The 24,009-nt window shown below is 53.0% G+C and overlaps 2 protein-coding genes across 5 annotated transcripts; one reads left to right on the top strand and one right to left on the bottom strand.

Annotated features, from left to right (window-relative positions):
• SMIM17 (small integral membrane protein 17) lies at window positions 1-17,463 on the top strand. 2 transcript variants are annotated; one of them, XM_045987606.1, is made up of 4 exons: window positions 1-45; window positions 7,207-7,459; window positions 10,303-10,379; window positions 15,543-17,463. In XM_045987606.1, exons 2-4 carry the CDS (start codon window positions 7,297-7,299, stop codon window positions 15,666-15,668), a joined length of 366 nt encoding a protein of 121 aa, XP_045843562.1. In that variant the 5' UTR covers window positions 1-45; window positions 7,207-7,296; the 3' UTR covers window positions 15,669-17,463. The 2 variants fall into 2 exon arrangements, with proteins under 2 accessions (XP_045843562.1, XP_045843563.1); XM_045987607.1 differs by lacking the exon at window positions 15,543-17,463 and adding an exon at window positions 12,223-12,510.
• Window positions 17,464-17,648: 185 nt separating this feature from the next.
• Window positions 17,649-23,937, bottom strand: ZNF835 (zinc finger protein 835). Of its 3 annotated transcripts, XM_045987597.1 has the most exons (4): window positions 23,766-23,937; window positions 23,413-23,593; window positions 22,853-22,943; window positions 17,649-20,805 (listed from the first exon to the last, which is right to left on the bottom strand). In XM_045987597.1, the coding sequence occupies exon 4, from the start codon at window positions 20,756-20,758 to the stop codon at window positions 19,223-19,225; it is 1,536 nt and encodes a 511-aa protein (XP_045843553.1). In that variant the 5' UTR covers window positions 20,759-20,805; window positions 22,853-22,943; window positions 23,413-23,593; window positions 23,766-23,937; the 3' UTR covers window positions 17,649-19,222. The 3 variants fall into 3 exon arrangements, with proteins under 3 accessions (XP_045843553.1, XP_045843554.1, XP_045843552.1); XM_045987598.1 differs by lacking the exon at window positions 23,413-23,593 and having other exon boundaries at window positions 23,773-23,937; XM_045987596.1 differs by having other exon boundaries at window positions 23,413-23,937.
• Window positions 23,938-24,009: the final 72 nt, after the last annotated feature.

Raw genomic sequence — 24,009 nt, forward strand, 5'->3', positions numbered from 1 at the left:
GCAGCTCCAACTCTGCAGTGGCGGGACTGGGTCTGGTTGGGGAGGGTGAGTCCTCCGAGGGACCCCCTTGGGCGGGAGGTGGGGCTGGGGGCATGGGCGGCGACCCGGGAAGCTCGCCGATGACTGTGTGCGAGCGCGAATGTGTTTGGGGGTGGGACCAGAGGCCTTGCGAGGATGCGTGTCCGGGGAGGGGGCTCCCACTCCACCCGCTGGGGGAGGGCTGGGCTGGGTGTGGGTCGGGTCTGCTCTCCCGCCCGGGCGGACTGCCCCACCGCCCGTCACCGCAGTTGGATGAGTGCACGTGCGCCCCGGTCTCGCGGGGGTCTCTGCGTCTGTGTCCGCCCTCCCGGTGCATTTAGCACGCCGATTCTGTGTGCCTGCCCGCGTGCACACCTGCGCACATGTGCGTTGTGGGTCTGGGCGCGCGTACCGCCCTGCGGAGGCCGGGCGCACGGGCGCGGGGGTCCGGCGCGTTTGCGTCCCCGCCAGGCTCTGGCCTTGAGGACCCTCTCCGTCTATAGAATGGGCGGAACAGTACAGGCCGCGGAGAAGAAGGGTGAGGACTGCAGCAGGAAAGGTCGCGGCGTGCGCCCCGAGGCCTGCCGCGCTGGCGCTCTTCCGGGAACGGCGGCTGCCGGGGTTCCTGTTAGGGTTGCGATGGCCGGTTGCTGCGGCCGCACCTCCCGCCTTCCTCCTCTGGGACGAACGCGGAGGCTGTGAGGAGTAAATTCCTCTGCAGAGGGCTGTCTGCCCCTTCCCTCCTCCCTTCTCCACCCAGCGGGATCCAGCCTCCTGTGAGCTGGACCCCAGGCCCTTGTCTTCTCCGCGGTCGCCTCTCTTCCCCAGTCTTCCTTCCGCTGACGCTAAACACAGGGTTATAGTTCATGTTAAAGACAAAACAGGCCCCTTCTGACGCTCTCTCGCTAACTTTCCCATCATGACCAACAGCTTATTTTCATGGAAAATTTTGTTGATGCTTAGGGTGGCCTCTCCCCACCTTCTGCACACTTCCCAGGGCACACTGTGCTCTGTGTGGCTCGCTGACATGGTGTCCTCCTTTTAAACGTCTGGAAGTGTTTTTTTTTTTTTTTTAATTTGTTTATTTTCAGCGTAACTGTGTTCATTGTTTTTGCACCACACCCAGTGCTCCATGTAGTACGTGCCCTCCCTATTACCCACCACCTGGTTCCTCAAGCTCTCACCCCTTGCCCCTTCAAAACCCTCTGGTTGTTTTTCAGAGTCCATAGTCTCTCATGGTTCATCTCCCCTTCCAGTTTCCCTCAACTCCCTCTCCTCTCCAACTCCCCATGACCTCCCTGTTCTTTGTTATGCTCCACAAATAACTGAGGCCATATGATACTTAACTCTCTCTGCTTGACTTATTTCGCTCAGCATAATCTCTTCCAGTCCCGTCCATGTAGCTACAAAAGTTGGGTGTTCATCCTTTCTGATGGAGGCATAATACTCCATTGTGTGGAAGTGTTTTAAAATGTGGAAGATGTTATCTAAAACCATAGATTTCCAGTGTTCTCTGGAGAAATCGGAAGATAGGTGACCCTGGGTCCACGTTTTCACTGGGCAAGTATGAGTTAGGCTTCTTTGGACACGGACCGATCTCTCCTTTGCCACAGTCCCCAACACTCCCTATTGCCTCTGCCCATCCCGGCCATCAGTTGGCATTTGCTCAGGTTTTCCTTACCATAGAGGAGTGTTTCTCTGGACCCCTATTTCATTTTGAATTTCAAACAGTGAAATAAAAGTGAGAGGCCGGGGGAGGGATGTGTTGATCTTTTTAGGTCTATCTCAGTTTGTTTTTTTTTTAAAAGATTTTATTTATTTATTTGGCAGAGAGAGATCACAAGTTGGCAGAGAGGCAGGCAGAGAGAGAGAGAGAGAGAGAGGGAAGCAGGCTCCCTGCTGAGCAGCGAGCCCGATGCGGGACTCGATCCCAGGACCCTGAGATCATGACCTGAGCCGAAGGCAGCGGCTCAACCCACTGAGCCACCCAGGCGCCCTCTATCTCAGTTTTGTTATCGGCGGAGCTCTTGGAGGTTGAACCTTGCAGCTGGTGTTCCAGACACCAGGTCTGCTGCTGCCCTGTTACTTGTTCTCTGCTCGCTGTCCTCCTGCTGCGGGAGAACGTGAGCCACTGAAGGTATCGGGTTCACCCGCCAAGGCCCAGTACCCAACACGGGTCTGGCACAAAGTTCTGGCTGAGAAATGCTTCGGAGGAGTCATTTACATGCAAGCCCTCACGGTGGCAAGTGTTAATGGGGTCCCGTGGGAAGTGACGTCTCCGTTCAGCCTTAATGTACGGGCAGTTTCTAGAAGCCAACACAGAAGGACAAGGACGAGCCAGGCAGAGGAAAAACCTGTGTGTTCCTCCACTCATCAGGTACTCACTGTGTATGGAGTCTCCTTCGGGTCTCAGCAGAAAGCTTACGACGACTCGGTGAGGTCGCCGCCGCATTCAGGCCTTGCCGGGCTGGCAGCCGTGAGCGTCGTTCTTCCCCTACCTTTGACAATTCCGTGTGTGGTCCCAGCAACACCCACGCTACCGTTCCCCAACGCTTTTTCCTTTCCATCCCTTCCCTTGTCTCTCTTCTAGCATTTTTATTTAATCCCTGTGGTAGGCAGGAAGATGGTTCCCTGGAGATGTCCACGTCCTCATCCCTGGTACCTGTGAATCTGTTGGTTTCAGGGTGGGGGCTGACTTAGAGATGGGGGTTGATCCTGGATTCTTTGTGTGGACCATAGCATTTGAAAGGGCCTTAAAAGTGGAAAAGTAGGGTGGGAGGGTCAGAATCATAGTGACACCGTGGGAGAGAGACTCAGGTGGGCAATATGGGCTGTAAAGGTGGTGGAAAGAGCCGTGGAACCAAGCAACGCAGGAGGCTTACGATCCTGGAGGAGGCAAGAGACTGATTTTCTCCCAGAGCCTCCAGAAGGGACCTAGCCCTGAGACAGCTGGAGTTTCTCCCAGGGGAACCCGTTTCAGCCCTCTGAGCTACAGAACTGTAAGATAAGTCTGCATTGTCTTAAGCCACCCAGCTTGTGGTAATTTGCTGCAGCAGCCATGGGAAACTAAGACAGTCTCCAACGCCATCCTTTTACTGTCAGAACTTGGTGAACATTGATGTCGAAGACGCTGCAGAACCCGGTTCGAGCAACACAGCCTCATGTGTACAACATGCAAGTCTCCAAACCACTCATTTACTCATAGATCGAAACAGGCATGTGCAGCAAACCACGAAGTTCCACGACATATAACCAGTTCGTGTTTGATGTTTGTTTTCTGTCTTCGTGAGGTCTGAAGCACACAGAGCACTGGGCGTCCACAGTGAGCACAGAGCGTCCACAGTGAAGGGAGAGCTCGGCGAATTCGCACAAATGTTTTCAGGCATGGGACCGCTACTCAGGTCAAGCTACAGAACATCTCCAGGACCCCAAGAAAGTGCCCTGCCCTCCCCTGTCCCCAGCCCAATGCCAGTAACTGATACAAACGTCAGTTTCTTAGCCTGTACCATACTTGCTTTTTAATGAATAAAATCACGCATGTGTTCTCTGTCTCCGGCTCTTCTCACCCAGTTTAGGACATGTATTTCCACACTCATCCGTGTCATTGCATGTGTCCTTTTTGTTTGACCCTTGATTTCTGAGTAACACTCCATGTGCGAATGCACGGCGGCTTACTTGTCCGTCCTCTTACCGAGAGCCTGCGGGGCTGTCCGTGTGCGGGAGCTGCTGCGCTTTACGGATCTGGCTGACAGCGGTGCCGCCCTGCCAGTGTCTGTGGCATGAGTTGTCCTTTCTCTGGAGGGAGGTGGTGCCTTCAGCTTCAGTAGACGCTCGTCAACTAGTTTCCCAAGTGGTTGCGCCACGTACACCCCCACCAGACCCCTGAGTCGCCGCACCTTCGCAGTCTTTCTCAGTGAATTGTCCAAGGGAAACTTTGTTACGAATGGAAAGCCACTACCCACCCCTTTTTTTATGGTACTGAGGGTGATGGTGACAATAAGCACAAGAAAGCAAACCAATATCCTCACCTCCTGGCTGGACGCTTGCTCTGAGCAGGAAGCTGCTGTCTCTGAGAGAGGACGGAGGTGGGGAGGGGAGGGAGTCGGATTAGCTCCAGACTAGACTATCGCCTTCGGGTGGCAGAAACCCTCACATCCATTAGGATGGCTGTTATCAACAAACCCAGCGGTGGGGCGCCTGGGTGGCTCAGTGGGTTAAGCGTCTGCCTTCAGCTCAGATCATGATCCCAGGGTCCTGAGGTCGAGCCCTGTGTTAGGCTCCCTGCTCAGCGGGGAGCCTGCTTCTCCCTCTCCCTCTGCCTCCTGCTGCTCCTGCTTGTGCTCGCTCCCTCGCTTGCTGTCTCTGAAATAAATAAAGTCTTAAAAAAAACAAACAAACCTAGGAAGCAACAAGTGTTGTTGAGGGTGTGGAGAAAAGGGAACCCTTGTGCAACATTAGGAACGTGAGTTGGTGTGGCTCCTGTGGGAAACAGTACGGAGGTTCCCAGAGAAAAACAAAAAACAGAATTGCCCTATAATCCAGCAATTCCCCTTCAGGGCGTAGACCCCAAGAAGTGGAAGTCGGGTCCCAAGGGGTATCTGTACACCAGTATATTCATAGCATCCTTATTCACAATGGCTATGGCATTGAATGGACGAGCAAACGTGTTATTAATAAGGAGGGAACCTCTGACGCGTGCTCCGCCATGGGTGGCCTTGAGGACATTATGCTGCATCACAGAGACGGAAAGTGGGGTGGTGGTGCGGGGCCGGGGGAGGGGGTAGTCGTTCAGTGCGGACAGAGTATCAGGTGTAAGGAGGGAGGAGGGGCTGTGAATGTGTTCAGTACCACCGAGCTGTTCGCTGGAATGTGGTTCCGAGTTTGAAGTTTGTGTTATGTGTATCTTGACTCAAATTTTAAAAAAGATTTTATTTATTTATTTGAGAGAGAATGAGCCAGGGAGAGCATAGAGGGAGTGGGGGGGGGGGGGGATGCAGGTGGGACTCGATCCTGGGACCTGGAGATCATGACCTGAGCTGAAGGCAGAGGCTTAACCGACAGCCATTCAGGCGCCTCCAATACTCAATTTTTAAAAAGCAATAGAAGAGGGTACTGAAGAGGGAGGAAACTCGCTTCCTTGGGGTTCAGTGTTGTTTGGTTCTGGACCGTCCTGGAGGAGGGAAAGCCTAGGGACTGCAGCGATGGAGACCTTGAGGCCATGTCCAGAGCGGGCCCTGCCCCGCCAGGTGGGGCATTGAAAGCCTCCCGACCAGGGGGCTCCTGAGGAGCGTGAAGCCGCAGGGATGGACTGGGGAGTGTGGCGAGGGGAGGAGACTAGAGTGGGAGACTAGCACAGAGCGGGGGCAGCGTTTTCTAGGACAAGAGCAGGTGCAGGTGAGGAGACAAGTGGGCAGCGATGCGGGCGGAGCCCGGTGGGGCCAGTGGCGGAGGCCGGTCAAGGAGGAGGAAGGCTGTGTTGGGGGCCGGTACAGAGGGCGCCGGTATCTGGGGAAATACATTCAGATTTGAGTTTCGAGGGTTTGGGAGTCACCCCCGTCCATAGAAGACCTACCTGCTAATTTGTAATGCAGAAGCAAAGACACATCCTGCATATCCACAGCGTATGTGGTAGTTTCTGATGAGAAAGCATTTCAGGTCTACTCACGGGTACAGGAACAGACCCATCTGCCGCGTCTCCCCATCTGCCAGGTTCGGAAATCATCCTTTGTTTGCTCTGATCCCTTGAATCTGTCTTTTCCCTTTACTGTAGAAGTATTTTGTTTTATTTCATTTCATTATATTATTTTACTTTATCTTACTTTATTTTAAAGTAGGTTCCACACCCAATGTGGGGCTTGAACTCACAACCCTGAGACCAAGAGTCAGATGCTCTACGGACTGAGCCCACCAGGCGGCCCCCTGGAAGTATGGTAGCGCAAATCCCAGCCATCATGTCAGCTGACCCTGACACACGACAAAAAGATCTCCAGAAAAGTCAGATGGATACTTTCTTACCTGTCCCTAAGACTCTTTCCACACCCAATGGAAGGGATGAGAAGGCCTGACATCACCGAATACCTAGTCCACAATCAATTTCCTTGTCTTAAAAAAGTTTTTTTCCCCATAACCACGTTTCTTTGACCCTGACTCCAAACGTGGTCGCCTCGTGCTTTTGACTGCTCAGTCGCTAATGTGTCTTTGAATCTAGACAGTGTGCCCTGTGGCTTCTAAATTTGATACAACAATTTTTATTTGTATAAACCTAATTAAAAGGCGCCTGGGTGGCTCAGTGGGTTGGGCCTCTGCCTTCAGGTCGGGTCATGATCTCGGGGTCCTGGGATCGAGTTCCACATCGGGCTCTCTGCTTGACAGGGAGCCTGCTTCCTCCTCTCTCTCTCTGTCTGGCTCTCTGCCTACTTGTGATCTCTCTCTGTCAAGTAAATAAATAAAATCTTAAAAAAAAAACCTAATTAGAGAAGAAAATGGTTTAAAAAGCTTTTATTTTCCCTATATCAAGAGAATTTACTCCTTTTCAAAAAATAACTATTCGCAAGGGTCGTCGTTGGCAGGTTAATATATAATACAAGGCTGATAATGCATACGGTTCCCTAGAACCAGAACATAAACCAGCTCTAGAGTCCCAGGGTAGAGGGTTACCCAGTGTAGTTCCCATACTCCTGGCAGACATCCTCCTGAATTTTGGGTTGACAAGATCTAGAATGAGAATACTAAAGAGCATTTCATTTTAAATTAGACTTTTTCTCCCCCCACCTGGGGAATGCTTCTTGGTTTTCTTTTATGTCAACAAAGGAGAAAGGGGAGGCTGCTGGGGGCTGGAGGGAAGACTGTGGATCTCTTCTCTGCAGCGAGAAGGATTCTGCGGGCGACCCTGTCTTCCAAAAACCTTGTGGCTCTGTGCGTTGGACATGGAATGAACGTGTGTGTGGATGGGGTGCTCTCTGGCCCCCACCTCGGAACTCCTATTCCCTTCCTCACTTTATTTGTCCCCCGGGCACTTAGCCGTTGGCATGCCATCCTTCCCTCCCGCCCGGGTCCCCGCAGGAGCAAGACCCCCGGGAGCAGGGAGCCTGCTTCTGTCACTGCTGGATCTCTGGCACCTGGAAGTGGTGCCGACACAGGACGGACGGCACTCTGTAAAGATTTGTGGAATGACGAAATGTTTGTCAGCCCCCAGGTGCTGAATCCCGTGCCCTGGGAACCCAACGGGAGCAGGAGGAGAAGGGGAGATTCGCCTTGGAAACTCTACGTCCCGGAAAGATGCAGAGTCTCAGGCCGGAGCAGATCCGAGGGCTGCTTGAGCCGGAGAGGGCCAAGACGCTGCTGCCCCGGGAGACTAGGGCCTGGGAGAAGCGCGCCGCCCTCGCCAAGGACTGGGCAGCTGTGGAGGTTGGGGCCCCCGGCGGTGACGGTGACCAGAAAGGTGAGGGGCAGGCGTCCCATGGGCGGCGGGGGGAAGGCTGTGGCTGAGCCTTGGGGAAGACCCAACACTCCTTCCTTCACTCATTCGGGGGACAACTATTTATGGAGCCCTGTGTCCCTCAGCCTTTGCTGGGCAGTAGGTGGCCCCAGAGCTTAGTGGCTTAAAGCCACAGTCCTTTCTCTGCTCAGGATTCTGCAGGTCAGCATATGACGTGGGCTCAGGGGACGGTTCTCCCGCCGTCCACACCCACATTTGCCTGAGCAGCCACCGACCGCGAGCTGGTGGAGGCAGCTGGTTGACCTCGCGCACGCGTCTGGCCGGGGTGAGGGTGCCGACTTGGGGTGCTGTCTCCGCAGGGCAGCCCAGGTGCATTCTCGTTGGGGTGGTTGCGGGGGAAGAGAGGGAGCTGGCCACCCCCTTGCTCATAGGCTGTCTGTCAAAATCAGCTACGTGGTCAAGTTCAGCATCCTGAGGGCGTGGGCTGCCCGGGGGTGTGGACACAGGGATCAATGAACACGTGGAAGGCTACATGGGACAAAACCCACCAGAGGCACCTACGGTGTGCTTGGGGCTCGGGGTCCAGCAGTGAACAGGATGGCCCCGTGGAGCTGATTTTAGTGGAGAAACAGACAATAAACAAGGAAAGAAATTAAAAGAAAAGTAATGTCTGATGAGATTAGTAAAGTGCGGTGATTGACGGAGAAGGACCCAAGGGTGGTCAGGGCGGGAGAGAGAGGCAGGAGAAGGGGTCGTGTATTCCAAGAGCTGGGGGTCGCCGCAGGGGCAGCCCGGCTGATGAAGTTCTAGAACCTAGGTGAGGTTCGGTGGGCTGAGGTCTGGAGCCGATGACCAAGAAAGAATTCTTGAGACATCTTTGGTGCAAAATGGTGGTTTATTAAAGCACGGGGATAGGACCCGTGGGCAGGAAGAGCTGCTGCCCCGTTATCCTGAGGAGTGGTTGATTATATACACAGAAGTTGGGTAGGTGAGAACAAAGGGGGTGATGTCAGTCTCCAAGGAATCTTGGAGGCAAAGTCTCCAGGACCTTGAGGGGCTAACTATTGTTGGGAGAAAGGTTATTTATTACTAGTAGTATATCAGTGGGCCATATGCTTGGGAATGATTCTCAACACTATCTTGGAGGTTTAGAGATAAAGTTTCCTAAAGGAATTGTTGAAGTAGACTTACAGGATTCTGGTCGGACCTGTCGGGGTAGGGGGTCGGTCAGGCTAGGATTGTCCTTAGCAGAACCTCAAGGTGAGGGCAGTTGAGTCCCCAGGGGAGAGCCGCTCTGCCTGCTTCAAGGGCTTGAGGAACTGAGTTATTTGCCTCTGGAAATTGTGCTATTGTTAAAATAGCTTCTTTGTTGTAAATCTCCAGGATATTGGTAAACCAAGGGAGACTCCTCTCTTGCAGGATTGTGATCTCTGCAAGTTAACTGTTTGTTTCTCTTTTATGGCGGTCAGGGGTGCCTGAGGAATGTCACACATATTACCGAGGGGAGCGGGCGGAAAGGGGGTGCAAGGTGCCAGCTTTTGCTTTGTCCTCAGCCGGCCTCCTGCTCCCTCATCAGGGCCACTCTGGCAATGACCCCGCGGTGGCGACAAGCTTCCTGTGTTCCCGGAGGCTGTGCTGAACAGAGCAGGGACATGGGGGAAGAGGGTAGAGATCAGCCTGGGCCAGCGACGTCCTGGAGACCACAGCACAGAGTGTGGTATTGGAATATTGGGAAGCCACGGGAAGGTTTCGAAGAGGAGGAAGACAGGATCTCATTTGTGTTTCGAAAAGGTTCTGCTGACTCATGGGTTCTCAGCTGGGGGCGATGTTATCCCCCACCCCCACTCCCCAGGGGACGTTTGATAAAGTCTGGAGTTTGGGTTATCTGAATGGGGAAGATGCCACCACCACGTCGAAGAGCTCAAGGACCGACCCCTACCACAAGGAGTTACACAGCCCGCAAGGTCAATGGTGCCCAGGCCAAGAGAGCCTGCATCCGCCTGTGTGTGTGGATGAACCGTAGGACGAGGAGGTCAGAGTGGAAGCTGAGAGGACAGACAGGGGTTTCCTGCAACTGTCTGGGAGAGAGAGGACCTAGGCGCGCATGGCAGTGGTGGACACAAGTGCAGAGATTGAGACACATCTGGGAGGGAGAATCAAGTGTCGTTGCTGATGGGCGTGGGGAGGGAGGATGAGAGAGAGCATCAGCATAACTCCTGGGGTTTGGGCTCAAACAGCTGGACGGAGGGTGGAACCCGGAAAGGCAGCCCCTCAGCAGAATGGGGGCTGGACCTTTTACTGGGGGAGGGTCTTCCCCCTCCCGCCAGGGACAAGCAGGCCTGGCACTGGGCGTGGATGGTATGGGTGTGAGTTCTGTCCGCGGGGAGGAGGCTGGGGGTCCTGGTGGGGCCTGGATGCGGGGAGAGCGGACAGTGGCACTCTTCACTGGCCCCCCGTGCTGTCCAGCCAAGGAGTCAGAAGGTTGTTGACATTTGAATGTGGGACGATGTCTCCACTGGGCCAGCCTGCCTCTTCTCGGCCGATTCTGCACTTCCCCTCCGCTCCCTCACTCGGTTTGTGCGGGAGGCCTGCAGAGAAGGGTCAGTTGCACCCATCTGACGGGCGAGGGAACAGAGAGCCAGGTGGCAGATCACACCAGGGGACCCACTCTGAGTCTTCCAGGACATGAACAAGGATCAGACTACAGGTCTCGTGTTGTCCAGCCAGCTGGGCCAGAGTGCGTGCGCGCGGGCGACAGGAAGGAGAACGGGGCTGGGATGCTGGGAGGGACGGGCAGGCAGGGCCTGGCTGCCTGGTCACTGACTCGGGGCTCCTGTCTCCTCTAGCGGGTCTGTCTTCTTCAGAGCCTGGGCTGGCACAGGAGTGGAATGCGGTGGAGGGAGACGAGTCCAAGGACTCGCAGGTAAGCTGGGGTTCCCTCCTCTTTCACAGATGTCCCCCCACCCCCTGCAGACCTCAGCAGGTGGCCCCAGTTTCTCCACCTGCTTGGGGCTGTGAGCTGCGAGCCGTGTCCCATGGGAAAGAGGACATTGTCCTGCGGTGGTCACACATGGAAGGGGGGTCCCCATGGAGACACAGACCCTCCAGCGCTGCGCTCAGAAGCTCATCTTCAGTTAGCCGTTCATTCGCCTGCCTCCTCACTCACCCGTCCACACTGTCATTGGCCTGCTCCCCCACGCACTATGTCCCTCCGTCCCTCCGTCCCCGTCTGTACGTTCGTCTACCTCCTCTGTCTCACACGTCTGCTTCATTTGCCGCATATCCTCGGAGACATTCTTCCCCTTGGAGACTGAGACTCATTGGGATTTCTGTGCAAGGGATTTGTGGAGGGAGCCGTGCTCCCAGGAGGAACCTGTAGGTGGTGAGGGAAGCTGGAAGGACTGAGAGGGAGTTTAGTTGGGGTTCAGCCTGAGCCCGAGCTCACAAGGACCTCTGGAGCCTCAGTAGTCCTCGTCCTCCTCTGAGCGAGCAGGGAGCCTGTTAAGCCCCATCACAGGTGTGGACGACCTCCCGGGTGCTTCCCTGTGGAGGGGGCTCCCGTTAGCGAAGGGCATTTCTCAGAAGGGGGCAGGCATAGACATAAGCCATAAACCATGGTTAGCGGCCGATATGCAGAGCCATTGGGAGGCACTGTTGGGTCTGTTATTAGTGGTCCGGGGTGTGTGTGTGTGTGTGTGTGTGTGTGTACCTTCTGCATGGCAGATGACCTGTGTTTATTACGCTTTCTTGACTTCATACTCGGCTTTAAAAAATTGTCCCAAGTATTTCCAGTAAAATGCCCAGATTCGTGAGTGTGTATACGTGTAACCAACACCCCAAGTGAAGATTTTGAGCGTTGCCATTTTCTCAGGAAATCCCTTCCTCTTTCCTTTCTGGTCTCTCTCACTCCCTCACCCCGAGACAACCACATTTCTGGTTTCTGATAGGTTTGTTTTGCCTGTTGTTGAGCTTCCTATAAACAGAGCCCTACAATAACTCACATATGTTTCTTCAAACCTCCGAAAAGAGATTGTAGCACAATTACTATCCTGCCATCTGGTGTCTTCATCATAAATATTCTGGATAACTCTTCGTGTTAATATATATATTGATCCCCTTTGTTCTTTCTGAAATTGACGTTTTACAGCAGCCAAATACTTTGTAATGTGCTGTCTCATACCCATTTCCCCAGCTGAGGAATTGTCAGATTTTTGGTGTTGTGGTTGCCACGGAAAAATAAATATTTGTCAAGTTGTCCTATTTTTCTATAGTGTGAATTATGAGGAACTTTATAAAAATCTGTATTTTCTGGTCCTATCCAAGATTTACTGCATCAGAAAAATCCAAGGGGGAAACCTCGATATTTGAAGAATATCCTCCAAGTTTTTCTGGGACTTTGCCAGGTCTCACAGCTGCTTGTGTTGGACATTTCATAGTATCTGCTGCATCCACTTCTCTCTTTTTTTTTTTTTCCACTTCTCTTCTTTATCAGGATTTTTTTCATGTCGCCACTGACTTTCCAGATACTCAGTATGTCATATCCATTTCCCAAACTTCCCTGATATTTTAAGACCTGTTGCACTGTGCTCGTCACTAATCTGGAGAATTGTTGCCATTAACCATTTCGTCTTCCATCCTTCATCCTGGTATGTCTTTCCACTCCTGTGTTCATTTGACAAAGGTGTGTGGAGCTCATATGCCGTACCAGGCAAGAAACAATGGTGGCCCCTCCGTTTCTAATATACTTTTTTTTTTCTCTGTTCCAGGGCTTTGTGGAGTGGTCAAAAGCTCCACAGCAAACCACTATAGTCTTGGTAGTGTGTGTCCTGTTTCTGTTCCTGGTTTTAACAGGGATGCCTATGATGTTCCACATTTAACTACGATGATGACGAGTGTTCTGAAATTGACGCGCTCTTTCTTGTTCAGGAAATATCTTGGTTAAAAGTCAGCAATAGGTTTATTAGCAAATGCCTTTTAAACATCCATCAAGATAATTTTTTAAAAAAGATTTTATTTATTTGAAAGAGAATAAAAGAGAGCACGAGAGTGGTGAGGGTTAGAGGGAGAAGCAGACTCCCTGCTGAGCAGGGAGCCTGATATGGGACTCGATCCAGGATCACGACCTGAGCGAAAGGCAGACACTCAACAACTGAGCCACCCAGGCACCCGATGATTTTTTTTTTTTTTTTTATTTAACCTCCTGGGGTGAGGTTTTGCATTATGGTATTTCATCGAACTTAAGACATCATTGATTGTAAAACACTTATTATTTTATATACAACTGAGAAGAAAAGCATGCTGCTTCATGGTAGGATCCCACCAACTGGAAGCTCCTTTCTGGCTTCAGAGAGGATGAAAAAGCGTGCAACTTGGGACTGATGAAATCTGGTAGACTCCTCAGTATCACGTCATCTTGGTAGTCTTAGGATCGTGGTAGGCCAGTCTTTCCAGACGCTGAATTGTACTTCCTGATGTTTTATGTGCGACTCTAGCCTTTCTCTTCATACGTAAGATCGGTGCTATCTTTGTCACGGTTTGGTAACATGGCGAGGCTTGCATCACAGAAGGACATCCCTTTTATTGTTGTCTAAGCCTTAGAGTAGTTTCTGTAGCTTAAGGAGTATCGCTTCCTTGACATTTTGAAGGAATTCACCAGGAATCAGGGTCCTTTGCTCTGGGGAGAAAGTTTCAGCTAAATTCTTGGGGGGCTTTCTCAGTTTCTTCCCATGCTCTTGACTTATGAATACTTTTTACTTCATAAATTTTGGTGGATTTCTGGTGATTTTTATGCCCTAGGAAATTCTTCATTCTATTGAACTTTTCAGATTGTTAAGTGAATTATGAATGCTATTCTTTTTTTAAAAAAAGGTTTTAAGGGGCACCTGGGTGGCTCAGTGGGTTAAGCCGCTGCCTTCGGCTCAGGTCATGATCTCGGGGTCCTGGGATCGAGTCCCGCGTGGGGCTCTCTGCTCAGCAGGGAGCCTGCTTCCCTCTCTCTCTCTGCCTGCCTCTCTGCCTACTTGTGATCTCTCTCTGTCAAATAAATAAATAAAAATCTTAAAAAAAAAGATTTTAATTTATTTATTTGACAGAGACACAGCGAGAGAGGGAACACAAGCAGGGGGAGTGGGAGAGGGAGAAGCAGGGAGCCCAATGCGGGCTCCATCCCAGGACCCTGGGATCATGACCTGAGCTGAAGGCAGACACTAAACCAACAGAGCCACCCAGGCGCCCTATGAATACTGTTCTTTAATTAAATGAAAAACTTCCTTTATTTTGTTCTAACCCCTTTTTCCCTTTCAACTTCTGTTTGTGGTTGACCCATTATTAGATTTATCAAAGTTTTACCTCATCCACGATTACTTTTCTAAGGACTAGCATTGGGACTTATTTATGCCCGTATTTCTCTAGTTTGTGATTTTATTATTTCCTTTGTCTGTTTTTATGTTGAATAATTAATTCATTTATAATATCTTTTTACAAAATTATTTGCTGAAGTATTGTACTTAATAATAAATTACTTCTGATTATAGCCTTGGCCACATTTTAAGGTTTGGTAACTTGTGTTCTTATTTATGTTCTTGTCTAAAGGTTATATTGTAGTGTTTCTACGATATAAAGAGTGCTTTAAATTCAGTGATTATGTTTATTTAAAAAGAGTTTTGTTTTAATAATTTACTGCACTGTGAACAAAGAATGTGGTCTCTAATATATCTGCATTCAACACCTTCTTAAAAGTTTTTATTGTGGCCTACAACATGCCCTGTGTTTGTACATGTACATTTAAGGTGAATATGTATTTTCGGTCTGTTAACTAACTCAGTCTTATCAATTATATTGATTAGATTCATGTGTTAATTTAATTCTGGCTCACCTTATCTGCCAAAAGCCAATACGGGTGTGTGAGAATCTGTTACTACGACTATGTTTGTCGATATGTTTTTGTAACCTTTGCTTTATGTATTCAGCCACCGTGTCATCTGATGCTTACACGTTACAGCACTGTTACGTCCTTGCCAGTTCAAGAGTAAAGGTAAAGCACCAAGCACAAGGCCAGGCACAGAGTAGCTACGCAATAAATGTATAGTTCAAACATCATTCTGAATCCTTTGTGAAATAGAAAGTGATTGTCTTGGCTTTTATTTTACCTTGTCTGATAGAGGTCGGTATTTCCATCCTGCTTTTTCATTCATGAGTGTGTACGTGTGTGTGTCTTTAGACTCTTTGTATCATTTTGTTTTGATAGGACTTCCAGTGGCCTCTCCTGGGTTTGCCAAAGAAATCAGGGCAGGAAGAAGCCTGGGATGCTCTCTCTCCACGTCCTTCTCGCCAGCCCATTACATCCAACAAACAAGAGCCGTCCCTTAAAAGAAACACAAGCCTCAGCTATAACATTCATTAGGATTTACTGGTTGCAAATAACAGAAGCTCAATTCAAAGGAGCTCAAACTTGTTATTGATTAATTATTGATTCACATTACACCACCAAAGTTCGGGAGGAAACTGGTTTAATTTATAGCTGGTTCTTGGGGCCTAAAAATATCACTAAGACCTTTCCTTCTCATTGACCTTAGGGCTATGGTCCCTTTCAGGAATGACCTCCTTCTTTTTCTCCACATGGCTGGGAGGATGGCTACCACCACCCCCCGACCTTCACATCCAAGTGGCAAAGTGGGGGACACGGGACAGACTCTCATCACACCCAGTCCCACCTCCCACCCCTTCTCTGCCACAAGAACTGGACCCTTGAAGTAAGGGATGGAGAGAAGAGTAGCTGAAGGCAGGAACAAGTTGTCATGGGAACTGGTGGAGAATGGACAGGAAGAAAGGGCAAGGGTGGAAATGAGGAGCTGCCATGGGGACCATCCCACATGTCCAGGCCAGAGGGGGTGCTGTGGGGGCTGTGGGCTGATTAGTGCGGCTTGTCCTGCAAGTCTTCATCAAATTTGTGGGAAATAATCATGAAAATAATGTAAATCATATAAGCAGTGGTCGTTCATTTGGATTCTATCACATGCCAGAACCTCGTTTCATTGATGATGCAAGCGTCCACCTGCAACCGAGATGTTCCATTCTCCATTCACAGCCAGATGGATCCCATCAAACAATAATTAAGACCATTCCTAACCCACTGGCTTCAGCAGGGAAAAGCCAGATTCCTCACAGCGGCCGCCCGTCCCTGAGGGAACTGGCCCTGCCTTCTGATGTGTGAACAAGCCCATCATGCACCTGCCTCCGGACCTTTGCACTGACTCTGGAATGGACCTCTTCCTGGAATGCTCTTCCCCCAGAAGCTGAGGTGGCCCCTCACCTCCTGCAGTGCTCTGCTCCAATGTCTCCTCAGATACGCTTCCACCACCATCCCCAAATAGCACCTCCCTCCACTGGCCACTGTCTGCATAGCCTGTATAACCAACGGATAGTTATGGGTTCATGAGGTTCTGGTCTGTCCTCCTCTGCTGGGTCTTCCTGGGGGAACTGAGTCCTGGGAAGGTTGAATTGGGGGAGGGGGCTGCAGAGTTCAGCCTGTGTTTCCCGGGAACTTTCCATGCCAGCTGGTAGGACCCCACACACTTCCGACCCACTCCCCCATGCTCTTGAAGCTGCTCTGTCCCCTCCTGGAATGGGACGTGTTGGACCCAGGCAAGCATCTATATAAAGTATCTGGGGAACACAGTGCATGGGGGGTGGGGAGGGAACATCACTTAAGTTGGCATTCTCAGATCCCGGACCTCCATCCTTTCTGCCCTAGAGGGCAAGTTTCCCCTGGTCTCTGTGGTGACTGAACTCAGGCCCATGTCGGTAAACTAGGGTCCCATTCTACTCATTCATCCATTCACGCAGCACTCCCTGAACACCTACTGTGTGCAGAGCACCTCAGCTGGGCGAAGGTCAGAAAGAGGAGTCAGACTGTGTGGCCCATGACCCTGAATGGCTGTAGGGTTGGAGCCGGGCATGTTCAACTATTCATTCACTCTATTTCTTGAGGACTTACTGTGTGCTGACACTTGAGTTGGGAGATGTCTGGGGCATAGGGATGAACTGGCTGTGTCATCCCTGACTCTGAATGACTCCAGGATTGATGCTAGTATGTACAATTATTCAGTCACCTGGAGCTTCTTAAGGACCTACTATGTGCTGAGGGTTGGGCCAGACAGTTTGGATTACAGGAGGGAATGAGGACACATGCTCTCTGATCCAGGGCTGGTGCTAAGGATGTTCACTTATTCATTAATTTACCTGGCCTATTAATGTATATCTCCTAAGGACCTACTGTGTGCTGGTGCGTGGGCTGAATGATGTCTGGGTACAGGGAGGAAGCAATTGTGTGGCCTCTGGCCCTGAATGACTCCAGGGCCAATGCTGGGATGTTAAAACTAGCCACCCAGTACTTCATGAGGATGTACTCTGTGCTGAGGCCTGGGTGATGTCTGGAGCACAAAGAAGACTCAGACACCATGTAAGGCAGGTCAGGGATTTTTCACTCATTCATTTATTCCTGTGAGATTTCCTGAGGACCTACTGCGTGCCAAGACCTGTGTAGGTAATGCCAGGGCAAAAGTAACAGCACACATCCTGTCCTCCTTGGCCCTTTGCCAGCTTCCTTGGTACGACTAAGAGCCAAGGAAGCTGACAGGGCAGGGAGACAGATGTCTTTGTGTTTATGTGTCTGTGTTGCTGTCTTAGCTTACCTCCTCCTTGTACACATTAAAGATCATTTATGTTTATTTTCAAGGCTTGACATTATTTTCTGACAAATTACATCCCTTTTTCAAACTTCTTCAGGAAAGGACATCTGAATATGGAATAGACACTGGATGACATCAAGAAATTAATGTTTCACCGGGTGTGATGATGTTGTGGTTTTATAGAAGCTACCTTTTCTTTTCCTAAGGAGATGCAAACTAAAGTATTTAGCAGTAAAGTGATACCATGTCTGCAATTTACTTGAAAATGGACCAGGAAAAAAATATAGACATATTTTCGTGACCTATTCTAAAAGCAAATATGTATCATAAAATATGGTAAATTTTGTTATGAAGACATTTTTGGGTATTGTGTTCAAATTCTATTAAGATAGTATTCTTAAGACATTCACATTGGATGGGCATATGGGCATTTATTGTGCCTTTTTTGTATAAATGAAAAATCTCGTAAAATTAATGTGGGGGGTTCGTTTTTATGCAGAGGGGGGTTTTACGTTGTCCCATGATACAGGACACTTTATTGGTCAACCTTGTAAAAAAAACATTCCTAACTGAAAAATATTTTTCCCATGATTTTTTCTTTTCTGGAGCTGAACACATCACAGTGAGATCAAAAGAATCATAAGTGATACCCATGAAATCTGATGCCCAAACCTTCTGAAACGGGAACACCTATTCTCTTGTCTAATGGTACAAGGCGCTTCCAGATATAAAATAATAAGAGGTGGGAAGCTGTGTGCCATGTGCTATTGTACAGAAAGGTACGCTGTGCATCTTTTTGCAAATATCCACCTAAATATTTGTTTCCATATGCATAGAGGATGCTGGAAAGATACCAGGAAACTCAAGAATGCTTACTTCTAGGGAAGGGGGGACTTGTTGGATAGAGGGGATGGAGGAGGATAGGGGCAGGATTTTTTTAATTTGCAAATTGTGGACCCAAGAAATGTGTTACCCATAGTGTAATTTTGTAGAGCTCATGCTGCAGTACCATAAATTACCTCTTCTGTCTCATCACACCGTTGGGAAGGCCCTTCCTGCACTGGCCCCAGGCCTGGCTGTGATGCTGGATTTGGCCGATAGGTCTAGAGGCAAACTCGACATAATCAGAGGCATGAAGCGGCGCTTGTGTGGGCCACTCTCCCAGATTCCTGCTGGTGCTGGGGGCACGAAGCCAGGTCAGATGCGCGTGGTGAGGAAGACAGCGACGTTGGCCCAGCTGAGCAGCCCTGGGACAGCCAGCCCCCATCCAGCCGTCCGCTGACCACAGATGGGTCAGTGAGTCTAGCCAAGGTCAACTGAGCCTGGTCCAGACCAAGGGAAACACCCCCCATGGACAGCATTAAAGGGACAAGTGCACTTGGGAGGACTGTTACACAGCAACTGCTAACTGATGCGTCACTGCGAGGAGGGTTGTGAGCTGGGGGCAGAGAAAGCTGGGGCAGGGGAGTGCGTCCTTGCGCTGGACTCCCTCCGGTCTGTCAAGGGAGAGGCAAGCGTCTTCTAGAACCCGTCCTCCTCCGGCCCGTCCTCTTCTGGGCAGCGCTGTTCGCGTCCTCAGGGCCACACGTCCTTCAGACGCTGCTCCCTTGTTAACATGCCCACTTCCCCAAAGGAGCTGCACCTTTTACGCCGCTAAATTTATTGAACAAATGCCGACTCGGTCACAAAACCTTCAACTAAAGGCTCGCTAGGGATGCACGGACACTTCTTTGGGTCTCCTGTCTCGGGTCACATTCCTCATTCTGAACCAGGAGGCCGCGGGGGGGTGTGTGGCGCGGGGAGCAGTCTGGCAGACGCGGGGTCAAGTCCCGCCGGGGGACTCCCTCCCGGTGTGACCTCGGGCGAGTCCCTGTGCCTCTCGGAGACGCGCGGGGAGCAGAGGGGTGCGCCCCTGAGCACCGCGGGGCCGGAAGTGCGCCGTGAACGCGCGCGGGCGCGCCGCCGGGTTAGCAGAGGCGCGCGCGGCACATCAGCTCGGGTCGGCCCGCCCGCCCGCCGCCATGTCCGCAGCCTCGCCACCGCCAACCCGTGTCTCCTCCCGGGGGCAGCTCAGGTGTCACGTCAGGGGCGGCAGCTGCGCGACGGTGTCGCCACACTGGCCGCTCGAGCAGGACTTCTTGTCGTGCGTGTGCTGGTGGCGGATGAGCGCGGAGGAGAAGCTGAAGGCCTTGCCACAGCCGCCGCACTCGAAGGGCTTCTCGCCGGTGTGCACGATGTGGTGCTGGATCAGGTAGGAGCGGTTGCTGAAGGCCTTGCCGCACTCGGGGCACGCGTACGGCCGCTCGCCCGTGTGCGTGCGCTGGTGCAGCGTGAGCGAGGAGCCCTGGCTGAAGGCCTTGCCGCACTGCGCGCAGCGGTAGGGCCTCTCGCCTGTGTGGACCTTCTGGTGCTCGATGAGGGAGGACACGTGGCTGAAGGCCACGCCGCACTGCAGGCACCTGTAGGGCTTGGCGCCCGTGTGTGCCAGCTGGTGCTGCCGCAGGTGCGAGCGGTTGCTGAAGGCGCGGCCGCAGTCTGGGCACGCGTAGGGCCGCTCGCCCGTGTGCACGCGCTGGTGCTGGCTCAGGTGCGACACCTGCGTGAAGGCCTTGCCGCACTGCGCACACGCGTAAGGCTTCTCGCCCGTGTGGATGCGACGGTGCTCGGCAAGCGAGGCGCTCTGGCTGAAGGGCGCGCCGCAGTCGGGGCAGGTGTATGGCTTCTCGCCCGTGTGCACGCGCCGGTGCTGCGTTAGGTGCGCGGTCTGCGAGAAGGCCTTGGCGCACTGGCCGCAGGCGTAGGGCCGCTCGGCCGTGTGCGTGCGCTGGTGGCGGATGAGCGCCGACGAGAAGCGGAAGGCCTTGTTGCACTGCGCGCACGCGAACGGCTTCTCGCCCGTGTGGATGCGCTGGTGCTCCAGCAGGGACGAGCGGTTGCGGAAGGCCTTGGCGCACTGGCCGCACGCGAACGGCCTCTCGCCCGTGTGCACGCGCCGGTGCTGAGCCAGGTGCGTGGGGCGCGCGAAGGCCTTGCCGCAGTCGGTGCAGCGGTGCGGCCGCTCGCCCGTGTGCGTGCGCCAGTGCGACGCCAGGTAGGAGCCTTGGCTGAAGGCCTTGCCGCACTCGGTGCACGCGTAGGGCCGCTCGCCCGTGTGCGTGCGCAGGTGCAGCGTCAGGTGCACGCTCTGGCTGAAGGCCTTGCCGCACTCGGTGCACGCGAACGGCCGCTCCCCGGTGTGCGTTCTTTGGTGCAGGGTGAACGCCGAGCAGTAGCTGAAGGCCTTGCCGCAGTCCCCACACTTCCACGGCTTCTCCGTGCCGCCCCCGTGCTCCTGCGCCGGGGACTCAGCCTGCTTCTGCTTCCGGTTCTTCCTCGGCGCCCCGCGCTTCTGGGGGCCGCTGTCGGTTTGGGGGGTTTGGGGACCAGGAGGGCTCGAGCCGGATCCCGGAATCCCGCCGAGCGCATCCTGTGCCCGCACGGCGCGCCCGGCGGGCTCTTCCCCGTGGGCCACGGCCTTTTGCTTCGGGCAGCTCTCCCTGACCTGACCCTCTGGTTGCCAGGTTTCTCCGGCCTTGGAGCCCTGGGGGGCGGCCTCACGCAAGAGTCCTTCCATCCCCGCCTCCTGAGTTACTGCCTGTCTTCACGTGTCCGCGATGGGATCTGAAAGAAGAAAAGAAAACCAAACAGGTTGGTCGTTTGTCCTGGGCTGGGAAAGGCTAAGTGCAGGGTCTCAGCCTCCACACTTCTGCCAGTTGGGGTCAGGTCGTTCTTTGTTGCGGGCCGTCCTGTGACCCCCCCCCCCCCCATGTGACCGCCAAAAGTGTCTCCAGACATTTCCAAGTGTCCCCCCAGGGTCAAAATTATCCCTGATTGAGAATCAAGGACTTAACCAACTGAAAACAATTTTAAAAGGTCCTTCCAAAAATAGGACTCTGATAGCTCTTTTTTTCAAAATAAAGATTTTATTTTATTTGAGAGAGAGACAGAGAGCATGAGTGGGGACAAGAGGGAGAAGCAAACTCCAACATGAGCAAGGAGCCCGAGGCAGGACTTGATCTCAGCACCCTGGGATCAGAACCTGAGCTGAAGGCAGAGGCTTAACTGACTGAGCCACCCAGGTGCCCCCTGACAGCCCTTAAATAAAACTTTGTGACCTGGTGCTACAGGCTAGAAGGTGTCCCGCCACCTCACCAAATCATAGACCAAAGCCTGAAGTGATGGTGTCTGCAGGTGGGGCCTTCGGGAGATAAAAGGCTCCTCCAGGATGGGATCGGTGTCCTTATGAGGAAGAGAGACCAGAGCTCCCTCCCTCCACCTTGTGAAGGCACAGTGAGGAGGAGACCACCTCCAAGACAGGAACAGGGGTCTCAGCAGAACCCCAACCTGGCTGACACCCTAACCCTGGCTTCCAGCCTCTAGAACTGTGAGGAGATGGTTGTCGAAGACACTGAGTCTGTAGTACTTGGTTATGTCTGTTGGAGCTGAGAGTTTTCTTTGCTGGAGAAAAATCATACCCAGAGGGACAGGGAGCTCCCAAACTCCACACGTAACAGACCGGTGGTGGGAGCGGGCACTGGAGAAACCACTGGTATTTTTGAGGAAAGCTGAAGACACACATTCCCTGTAGCCCAATAATTACATTTTCTGGAATGTGAGCTTCTCTTTCTCCCAAGTGTACCTGGAGGCCCAAGATCGTGTGTGACAGCCAAATACCAGAAAACCATGCAACTGTCTGTGGACAGGGGACAGTCTGATCGACAGGGGACAGTCTGAGGGACAGGGGTATATTCATACAGGGGAATACCGCAGAGCATGAGCACGAACGCCTGTCAGCTGCCGCACCAGTTCAGAACCTCAGATACACGGTGTTGGTGAGAAAGTAAGATGCAAAGAATTTATCAGGTGCGATGCTTTTTAGGTTACAAACAGGCAGACTCAACCATCTGTTTTTTAGGGATTGTGAACATGTGGCAAAGGTTCACTGTGCCACCCTGGACGGGGCCTGGCAGCATTGCCTGTGAACACGGACTGGGAACACGGACTCTGCTTTTTACCAAGAGCCCTGTGATTCGCGGGCTCGGGAATGTGGCCATCTTGGCTACACTGTTACAGTGGTGATACCCAGCACCTGTTGAACACAGAGCTAGTGCCCGGTGTCCTTTAAGCTCCTGCCACGTGTTAGCTCACTGCTCCTCAGTCACGTTCCCAGAAGGGGCAGTGCCCACACCTGTGGGCCACGTAACTCCAAAGCTTTTCCCTGATGCTCTCGCCTGCCTTGGGCTCCTACCGCTCCAACAATGGGCCTCCCCCTGTTCCGCAACGTCCCAGGCGTGCTCCTGACTCAGGGTCTTTGCCCAGGCCTCAGGGAGAAGACTTCTGAGTGCAGACCCAGAAGTGAAGGGATGGGCGTTCTGGGCCACGAGTGCAGCAGGGGCAAAGGTCCAAGCAGGACCATGGCTGGGGTGACAGAGGAAAAGCAAAGGTGCTGGGCGTGTGTGTGTGTTTTTGTGTGTGTGTGTTTGTGTGTGTAGCAGAAGAACTGAGGCAGATAGCAGGGGAGATGAGGTGTGTGGGGGTGAGGGTCAGACCAAGGAGGATCTTGTGTGCAGTGGTGAGAACCAGCCCCAGTTCTGGTGCCGTCTCTGCAGGCAGCCCTCAGGCCACAGTCAGGCCCAGCTGTGTCCCCAGAGAGGGAAGGGGTACCCACCTTGTGGTCTTCGGAGCATCGGGTCCTGTCCACGACCCTCAGCTTGTGACCCCTGCTCTGGCCACCGTGCACCAGTGGGTCCAGTCAGCACCTGTGAGAGAGAAGTGGGAGCCGTGAAGGAAGATGCTGGGGCAGAGGGCATGCGGGTGCAGGGCGGGGTAGTCCTGGCCCGGGCATGCAGGCAGACAGACAACCAGAGACAAGACAGACATACCCACAGGCAAGCACACACGGAGTCACACAGAATCACACGTGCCGCCCCGCTCATACAGGCAGTGTGCACTGGGACACCACACACAGTGACACACCCAGACGCACACAGTTACACATGTGCAGCATCTGCCCCGTGTGCAAGAAACGCAGTGACCCAGACTTGCATGGCATGGCATCCTGCACCCTGCAACCCCTGCACAGATCGCCCCTCCCCATCCAGGTGAGGCACACAGAAGGACGCAGGCACACTCAGGCTGGCAGACACGCCCCTCGGAAAACACTGTGGACATCAGCACACCCAGACACACGTGGAGTCACACACCGCACACCCAGAAGAGGTTCCATACCTGGGCACACACGGGCACGGGTCTCCGAGGGCCCACACCTGCTTAATTACGCAGGCTGCTCCCCCCTTTACCGGGCCGATCAGTGATGTGGAGGGGGGCTGGCTCACATGCAGAGTTGCACCCACAGTTACACACCCGCAGGGGTTCAGCCGAGTTGGTCACCCTCACGCAAACGGACGGGCTCACACACCTGCACGGGCACGCAGGAGCAAACAGCGGCATGACGGACGGACTCACAAAGTTCTGGAGTGACGAACGTGCAGACAGGCGGGGCGGGACTCACATGCACACCGCGCGGGAGTCACGAACGTCCAGCGACACAGCGACCAGCACACCCGCGCGCACGCGCACACCGCACACCAGTGCCTCGCCTCCCAGCGCCAGCTCCGAAGGCCGTAGAGGGATCCCCCTGAGTTCCGTGGGTTCGGGTCAGGTTCTCCTTGGTCTCCAGCCGTCGCGGACCCCAGTAGCCCCTGGCCCCGCGGTGGCTCGGACAAGCCGGCCGTACAAGTCACAGCCGCGACCACCCGGATGGGCCGCAGCACCGGGCCGTGCGGAGTGCGCGTGCGCGGCGGGACAACGGGGGCCCCATGTGCC

The sequence above is a fragment of the Meles meles genome, chromosome 19 (assembly GCF_922984935.1).
Source record: "Meles meles chromosome 19, mMelMel3.1 paternal haplotype, whole genome shotgun sequence".
Lineage (NCBI taxonomy): Eukaryota > Metazoa > Chordata > Mammalia > Carnivora > Mustelidae > Meles > Meles meles.

Excerpts from the sequence above, each read along its gene's own strand:
- ZNF835 (XM_045987598.1), bottom strand. The coding sequence starts at position 20,758 with ATGGAAGGACTCTTGCGTGAGGCCGCCCCCCAGGGCTCCAAGGCCGGA.
- SMIM17 (XM_045987606.1), top strand. The coding sequence starts at position 7,297 with ATGCAGAGTCTCAGGCCGGAGCAGATCCGAGGGCTGCTTGAGCCGGAG. Across the intron at positions 7,460-10,302 it reads CGGTGACGGTGACCAGAAAG|CGGGTCTGTCTTCTTCAGAG; the intron begins GTGAGGGGCAGG and ends TGTCTCCTCTAG. Across the intron at positions 10,380-15,542 it reads ACGAGTCCAAGGACTCGCAG|CCAGATGGATCCCATCAAAC; the intron begins GTAAGCTGGGGT and ends CTCCATTCACAG.